The sequence below is a fragment of the Lactuca virosa genome, chromosome 7 (assembly GCF_052849685.1).
Source record: "Lactuca virosa cultivar CGN04683 chromosome 7, Lactuca_virosa_CGN04683_v6, whole genome shotgun sequence".
Taxonomy (NCBI): Eukaryota; Viridiplantae; Streptophyta; class Magnoliopsida; order Asterales; family Asteraceae; genus Lactuca; species Lactuca virosa.
The window spans coordinates 248,957,359-248,966,837 of NC_136432.1; the positions used below are offsets into that span (position 1 = coordinate 248,957,359).

General features: G+C 36.7%; 1 protein-coding gene across 1 annotated transcript; it reads right to left on the minus strand.

The window, feature by feature from the left end:
* Positions 1-8,262: 8,262 nt before the first annotated feature.
* LOC145123569 (nicotianamine synthase-like) lies at positions 8,263-9,479 on the minus strand. Its single transcript, XM_079058781.1, has one exon. The coding sequence runs from the start codon at positions 9,398-9,400 to the stop codon at positions 8,426-8,428; it is 975 nt and encodes a 324-aa protein (XP_078914907.1). The 5' UTR covers positions 9,401-9,479; the 3' UTR covers positions 8,263-8,425.

Genomic DNA, 9,479 nt, shown 5'->3' on the forward strand with positions numbered 1-9,479 from the left:
ACCTGAAGTAGAGTCATACACTCTGACTTTACCATCCTTATGATCTTTCAGGTAAACAGGGCAGCTTCGCAACCAATGTCCCTTCCTTTAGCAATAAAACATATGGACTCTTTAGTAATGGTACATGGGACTATCTCAGACTCGACCTTTCTTTTTACCATTTGGTCAGCCGGGTTGACTATGGCCGATCCGTTTTCACTGGGAAGAGAAGAATTTTCTGGACTTCCAATGTTTCCATTGTCAATGTCCATGAAGGTTTGGGAAGTAGATCTTCCAATCAAATTTGCTTTACAAGTGCTCCAAATCTGATTCAACAGCAACAAGCAAATAGGTAAGATCGATAAGGGTCATGGCGTGGTCTGTCACATAGTAGTCCTTTAAAGAACCCGCTATATGACTTAGGAAGTGATTAAAGAACCCAGTCAACAACCAACTTCCTTGAGACTTCGACACCCAACTCTCCCAACTTGTCAATATGTGACTTCATCTCCAAGATGTGAGCACATATGGACATTGCTTGCCAATAGGGATTGAGTGACCTTGAACTATTCAAGAACTTGTGGGTTAGGGAGAATAATTGGAGGAGGTGGAGGAGGTGAAGTATGATTTCCAGTCCCATTAATGCACAAAAAAGGGATTAATCTTTCACCTTGATCGCCATTTGGGATATCATCTTCATTAGGATAACTTTATCCAAAAGGATAAGGAAGACCATCGTTTTCATAACTAGACAACTATGAGGGAGAAATTCAAGTTTAGTTGATTTAAGTCCTTAATATAACACCCAATATGAATTATTAAGGCTAGGACCCAACACAATATTTTATAACTTGGAAGAGGGATGTCGTAATCCAAGCTACAAAATATTTGAAGGTAGGTAAATGACGATTTACCAATCTCCACCATGAAAAACAAAATTTAACATTAGGATTTAAATGAATTGAAACTCCTAGATCTTTTGAGATTCATTGAACTATTGAATGGCATGTTTAAATCTCGATTGTGCCCTTCAAGTTTGTGACTGGGATGCCGAAGATCACAAACAAGGAGTGAATAACCATGCAAATTAACTTGGTACACTTAATGTTACAACCACCTAATCAATGTGGCGGTTAACCACACACGCTCCATTGATCTATGATTAACATCAAGCTACCCTTTGCCACACACTTCCAGTCCCATATTAGTGTGCCGGTTAACCACACACGCTCCACTAACGACTTAACAGGGTGCAAAGTGCAATTGCATGGGTTAGCACCAAATTCATATTTTCCTAAGTAACTAAGATCGGGAATTTATAAGTTTTTAGTTACTTAGTAATTATCATTATACTTTTAATGAAAGGAGAATTAATGTCCTGTCCTACCCGTTCGGCTAACGACCCTCCACCAGTCAAGGAAGCGGTGGGTGAGAGTGGACACCCATTAAACTGCCATTTTATAGGCAGTAACCTTATACCCCCCTTATAGACTGGCTTCGTGAATGAGGCCTACTAACGGTAAGACTGACTTACTCTTATACATACATACATATATATATATATATATATATATATATATATATATATATATATATATATATATATATATATATATATATATATAAATATTAAACCTATAATATTATAATAGTATAAGGGTCGAATTTTAAACTATTAAAATTCTAAGGGTTGGAATTAAAGTATACATGGGGTGGGGGGGTAACTTTACAAATTCCAAAACTTGAGGGCAAGTTTTGAACAATTCAAAAACTTTTGGTTTCCATAACTTATGAGTTTAAAGTAGTTTAATGAAAAACTCTTCAAGTTCCATAACTTGAGGACAAGTTATGGAAGACTTTAAAAACATTTAAAAATGAGACTCTTCATTTTCATAACTTATGTAAATTTTATGAGTTTTAAAATTCATAAATGAGAATTTTCATATAACTTGAGGACAAGTTACAAAAACCCATATTATGAACAACTTTTAGATCAATTTGGATCGAAAAAAATTATCGCATAATTTTTCTATTAATCTAAACTAACTCATAAGAATAAGATAATTCATATCATCAATCTTCAAGAAATTAGCACATTCATATAAACTAATACAAATCTTGAAATTATGACAATTATCTTTTATTTGGATGAGAATAAACATTACCATAACATCAAAATCAAATTTTATGAACAAAAACACTTTGTGGTAATGATTCTAATCCAAAACAGGCCAAAAAAACTCGAATATATGCTGTCAGGGGCTCCAACTCGCCGAGTGCAAGAACCAACTCGACGAGTTGGATGAGTTTACACATGGACTCGTCGAGTCCCCGGTCTAGACAACAAAAAATTCAATTTTTTCAACTTTTTTCAGCAAGTAGCATCAAGTTAATTTGAAAACAACCCATGGCTCTAATATCACTGTTGGATTTTGTATACTACAACATGCTATGGTGCACATACAACCCTAAATACCTTGGATCTATGTTTTCACTAATTATACATGCAATGATGTTTCCAAGGTATTAAGCCTATAACTAGCATGCAATTGTTATATACCATACAAGATACTAGTTAGAGTAACATACCTTTTATGTAGCTTGAAGTCTTGATGTATTTGGCCTTAAGAGCTTAGCCCCAATAGTGTGGAAGCCTCAAATGAAGTCACAACACATCATGAACAAAGGTGGAACTTGAGAGAGAATTCCTTCCATACCAAAAAACACCTCCATGAACTCCAAGTACAAGTCTAGGCGTTTGTGGCTATGAATGGACATATTTATATGTAGGATTCCAAGGGTCATGGGTATAACCCAAATCCATACCCATGGGTGTTATGATCCATGGTTCATGTGGCCCAACTCTTTATGTATCCATACATAAACTTGCTCCAACATGGATCATAAGCCCAACACATATAAATATAACTAATTACCATAATTAGTTCCCATAGATTTAATTAGTCTCCTTTGATCACAAAATTAATTCTAAATTAATTCTTGATCGATACTAATTAAAACATATGATTTCATATTAATATATTATAACTTATAATATATTAACAAATCATATATAACCTTCTCTCACGAATCCATCCTACCAAATTGTCCTGATGATATGCAACCCAAATGGACCATGCTACTCTCGGGTCAAGTACATACCAATAATAGTTATGGGCTTAGACATCTAATCCAACAACTACTTGATCACTAGGATTATGAGAAGTCTTGACCCATGCCGATGATGGTGTCGATGTCGGTATTGGTCTCAGTGTAGGTGTGTGGGGAGGTCTTGATCTTTTTGCACAGTTGGAGTGGACTGAGAAGTTTACATATGGTTACATGTTGATTTCATTACATATGACTATAATATTAAAAAAAGGAAATTTTCATTTTACCTTAATTAGAGAAATTAAATATCGTGGCGATTGTGTAAAACCATAAAGTGCATTCCCCACATTATATGTTTCTTAGTCAGGAAGAGGGAACAATTTATAACCATCATAAATCTTTAGTACGGATACTTTCACACGAAGTTCTTTGAGAAGTATCCCATGTAACATCCCATTCTCTGATGGGTATACTTTCCCTTCGGCGGCAACTATATCTGATGGTATCAATAACTCACAGTCAATGGGAACCTACAAACACACACACACACACACACACACACACATATATATATATATATATATACATATATAACATGTACTTAGTTTTTTATGTGTGTTTATTTGTATTCTATAGAAAGAAACAATGTATACCTTTATATTATCTAATGCATCCATCGTTGTAGATCCAATACTAGGTTTCTTCAAGTTCGGGCTACTAACTTTTATCGCCTCGTGCCTACGAGCATCATCATGTTGCATCATGCCATGATTCACCCTAGTAGCTACCATAGAGTCGATCATGTCCCAGACAATATCTACCACCTTAGCCATCATATCAGACACCATATTAGTCATATGCTTATCATATAATTTCTCATATAACTTATGAAACAAACTCTTATCTAGCATCGTCGCCAATCTTCCAAATCTGGTAACTCGTGTTGTTTCCTCTTTCTTGGGTTAATCCTTGATTCTTTTAGAGTGACAGTGTAACCCACCGCCCTCGTGCGACCATGGTGCTCTTGTCCTAAAAGCTCTGTCATCAAATTAACTCCAAGTTTATCTTTTGATATCTATGAATGCAAACAATAGGATTGTATTAACACTTACTTATTAAATAAATGTTATATGGAGATGAAGAAAAAAAGTACACTTACAAACTCATCCGCTAATTGCTCACTCTCAGGCACTACATTGTATTCCCTAAGGGAGTGCGTTTTGTGCTAACATAGATAAAATCTCTTGCCTGCTCCCTTGATATATGGTGTCCTTTTATTTTCACAACTTTATCCCGCCGATATTTGTTTCCACGATACCCAGTGGGCCTAAGTGGGCCAAAATTTTGTTCTTCTTCACAGTCTCCTTCCCTTTTTTCCTTTTCTTCCTTCACGCATATAAATGCAATTAGATTGTATTATTCTTGTAACGTCCCAAAAATACCGAGTAAACTTTTCATTTTAAATAAGTTAAAACCATTCATTCATTATCCTAAAAGACAACCAGAGTAAAAGTATTCTCAAACATCGAAGTTAAATCATAACAATCAATACGAAATAAATCTCCAGGGGATGATGTGCAATCAAGCCGGGCTCTTCCCTTTGAAACTAGATGTACCTGAAAAACATTTTAAACATAAACCGTAAGCACAAAGCTTAGTGAGTTCCCTAAAATACCACATACCATACAAATCAGTGGGCCCAACCCTGGGGTATGTTTCAACCTAATACACATCAGTGGCCCCAACCTTGGGGTATATTTTAACCCAATACACAACAGTGGGCCCAACCCTGAGGTATATTTCAACCAAATCATACAATATTGGGCCCAACCCTAGGTATATTTCAACCCAAACATACAATGGTAGGCCCATCCCTAGGATATATTTCAACCAAAACATATAATATTGGGCCCAACCCTGGGGCATATTTCAACCCAATAAATCATGCAAGAGTCACAAAGACAACTAACATTCTACATAACACAATCCAGTGGGCTGACATTGGTGCCTTCGACCCACAAGTATAGTGAGAAGACTCACCTGAACTCCTCAACAGAAGCTCAACATCTACCTCAGCAACAACACAGCCAACCCAAGCTCCCTAAAATCAAAATTGAGACCAATCCTTATTCAAATACTCAATTCTACCCAAGTTTGACCAAAATTGAAACAGGTCAAAAAGTCAACGACCAACCCTTCCATCAGCTGACCCTAACGTCGTGACCAACTTATGATCACGTCATGAGAACAGATTCCACTCGGTCCTTAACTTAGCCACGAGTCAACTCAACTCAGTTCTACTCCAAAAACGATCCAAACCACTGTCACGTCGTGACCCCTCATGATGTGACATAGTCAACCCAAGATAGACAGGGGATTCTCTCGTCATGTCGTGACCACTATATGGTCATGTCGTGACTAATGCAAAATGGACATCTTAACGTATTCAACCCTAAGCTTTTCATCCATGCATTCCAACTTTACAAAAGGTCTTATAACTCTAAAATTAACTTAAAAATCAATGCTTTATGGACATGTAAGACCAAAACATGTCTAGATCTCAAATTGGGTCAAAATGAAGAAAAATCACCAAAGTTTACATGTAAGGATTCAAAACTCAATCAACTTCCAGATCTAAACCTTATAATACTCAAGGGACCCTTAGAATCCATAAAGTTGCTAACTTTATGGATCCCTTCCATTCAATATTTCCTAAACATGGAGAAAGTGGAATAAAAGCTTAGATCTAGCAACATAGGGCAATAAAGTTTGAGCCTTTGACACTTACAAAGGTCCATCAAGAATATAAGATGATGATGATCTTCCCTTCCAAGCTCTACCAATAAAACACCTTCTTTACATTCTTCTCTTCTTCTTCAAGCTAACAAATGCACCAAATTTGGGTAAGAATCACCAAGAGGGTTATGATTAGGGTTTCTTGAGGTTGGAGAGTGAGGGAGGCTAAGAAAAAATACTTTAAAACATGAATCATTATCTTTAAGTACCTTGAAAACCCTAAAAATTCATGGGCTTGGGCTGCACAGTTCTCATCTTGTGACAATCTACTTCTCACCTCGTGAGAACAGGCTCCTAACATCGTGAGAATATACTTCTCACCTCATGAGAACGGTTTTTCACCCAATTTCATTCAAACTTCAAACAATCATAACTTCTTCGTTTCTACTCCGTTTTCGGCGATCTTTATATGCATGGAAAAGTATTGGCGATTCCCACAAACTTGTCTAATTACTTTTGACTTAATACATGTCAAACTAAAACCATAATCCATGTAAGAAGCCCGAAATATTACTTTTCCCATTTTACCCTTTTTTCTTTAAAGCACAATTCGAAGGCTTTAATCACATAACCAACATTATCAACATCCAATAAGGTCTAAACAAATAACTCGAGGCATTTACAACGAACTTCATGACTCGAGATTTCAGAACCAATACCCAACACTGGTAACCAAACTCCTAATAAACAGTCCACAAGAAAATCGAGGTCCACAATTGCAAACATCCATCAAGCGAATTCCGATGCACAACTAATACATTAACCAAACCAGCTATCGAAGGCTTTAATCACATAACCAACTATCCACAATTGCAAACATCCATCAAGCGAATTCGAAGGCTTTAATCACATAACCAACTATCCACATGATCCAAACCAGCTGGTCACTGAGTCTCCTGACTCCCAAAAATACACCAACACTCAACCATGCCAAAGAATAACGATCTAAGACCTAAGAGTCTCAATTAAATGAGTACTGGGACCCACCCGTATGAATGTTATAGCCACCGGGTCACGATACATCATGACACCTTCTAACCATTAGAACGATAAGCTCACAATACCACGCTGATCTTGCCATCATTCCATCACTGGCCTGAAGACTCGTGACCAACACCGGTGCCGGTGGTTGTTTTATTATTTAGGCGGCAAAGAGAAGAAAAGGAAAAATATGGAACATAATGAAGACACCTCCGACGACTATAAGAGAAGGTCGCCGAAGGTGGAAGGTGGTGGTTGTGGGTTGTGTTCAGCAGCAAGGTTTTAATCACAAACAAGCCATCATCTATCTCCACTTTGTTGGAGATCAATAGATCATTGCCCAAAGTATTTTCCTTCTGGGTCTTTAATCATACACACACCACTGTTGGAGAAACATTGAAGACAAAAGACAGAACAGGAGAAACTGTTGGAGAAACATTGAAGACAAAACAAGATTTTAATTATTAATCACAATCGCAACATTACATCATTTCATCTTTTGTCTTCTCTTATCTTTTTGTTCTTTTGATAGTCCTTTCCATTATGCTCTATCCCACGTAGTAATGGCAAAACCTCCTCAGAAGGGACTTTTTCATTCCATACAAGTGTTTATGTTTTCCATCCGTGTTTCCTTCTTTGATTATATCCACTCGTGAATTGGCAAGAACAACCTAAAACTTACTCAAGAAATACTAAAACAGATTTTAATGTAGATTGGATGGAATTTACCTTCTCCCATATGAAACACTTGTGTTCCAATCTTCCTTCTTCTTATTTTTCTCGCTCTACCCCTTTGATCCTTGTTTTCTGCACAATCCTTCAATCTAGAACGTTCCTCTGATACACTACGTTGGACACAAACCAGAACAACAACAACAAAATGTTTATGTACACACAGGAAGAAAGAGAAAAGAAGATGGTTCTTGTATTCTAAAAAGAAAGACTCTTATTATCAACAACAAGAACAATTTTTACATCAAATTACACATATGTATACATAGAGACTCAACCATCATGGCTTTTGAAACCAGTCATCACCAAGAACACACATATATATATATATATATATATATATATATATATATATATATATATATATATATATATATATATATATATATATATATCTACATAGAACATACTGCTAGTGTTGAATTCTTTTCTTGTGTATTCATATTCTTTTGTACATTCAGTCCTTTCTCTCTTGCGTATACCAATTAATATTGTGAGATGACACGTTCCAACAGTGTAAATATTTTTTTGAATTCCGTAGTAGTGTAAATCCTTCTTTCCAAAGTTATAAAGGATATAAGAAGTGGAACTATAGTTTAGTGAACAGGAAAACGAATGGGAAATAAGTTTTTGTAACAACAGTTTGTAAATAGGCGGATGATGTAAAACATAATATAGGGTTCTTTATTTCTGAAAATTTCAGTAAGATAAGAGAAAAGTGAGACAAACAAATCCGTTCCCACACTTTCAAGCAAGCACATACGATAAGTTTATAAGAATACCAATCCTTATAAGAATACCAATCCTATTTAACGTAAAATGAGATCTAATTATCAATCATTTTCATCTGGCCAAGAGGATTGTTGAAAGCTTGGAACTCACAATACTTGCAACTCAATGGCATGACGGACTCGATCCCCAACTGATGGTGATGATGATTATCACCATGATCATCGTTAACAGGATCTGCAATCTTACGTGAAATCACGACTGAATTGATGACGTCATCATTTGGATGAAAAACGGAGAGAACTTCGAACCCTTGAAGTTGTTGTGCTTCTACCACTGGATAGAGAAAGACACGGGCACCATGAGCACTCCTCAGCATGAGCAAAGCATCTGGGGCCATGTACTTTGCCAAATGATCAATGACCTTAACCTTCTCATCAATATCCACCCCTACAAGTGCAGCCAAGAAAATAACATCATATCCCTTCAACTCATCTGTCACATCCATTATATTGGCAGTGTGGAATACCATTCTTTGGGACAAATCAGAATCAGACGAAACAAGATGAGAGGCCATCGAATTTGCGGAAGAGTCTATGTCATAGTTGTGAAAAATGGTGTCCTTGAGATGATAAGAGGCTAATACAATAGATGTGAGAGGCAAGGGGCCAGACCCAACAAATGCAAGACGCTTAGGGGCTTCTCGAAATGCAGAATAGTGTTCAGTAAGAATGTCAAACTCAAGACGGCTAAGCTTCAGGTAATTGGAGTAGTAAGGGAATTCTTTTAGATGGTCAAGTGGATTTGGGAAAGAGCCTAAAATGGTGGAGAAGTGGGCTTCAAGATGGCCTTCAGCCTCACCACAAAGTCTTATGAGCTTTGACCTTATTTCTTGAATATTGGCCGGGAGAGTGGATATGTTTATAGAAGAGGGTGGGATGCATGTGCGGACCAGCTCAGTGAAGAGGCTATCAACATCTTTGGAGGGTTTCAGATTGTCAAGCTTTGAAATTTTATGATAAATCTCACACACTTTCTGTACCAAAACGATCTCTTTCTGGAGTGATTCCATGTCTGACACTAAACAATCGGATATTTCTTGGAAAAGCTTTTAAGATAAACTCTTTTTATGTCAGAAACAAAGAACCAAT

What these genes read in the sequence shown, in the direction of transcription:
- LOC145123569 (XM_079058781.1), bottom strand. Translation starts at nt 9,400, where the DNA reads ATGGAATCACTCCAGAAAGAGATCGTTTTGGTACAGAAAGTGTGTGAG.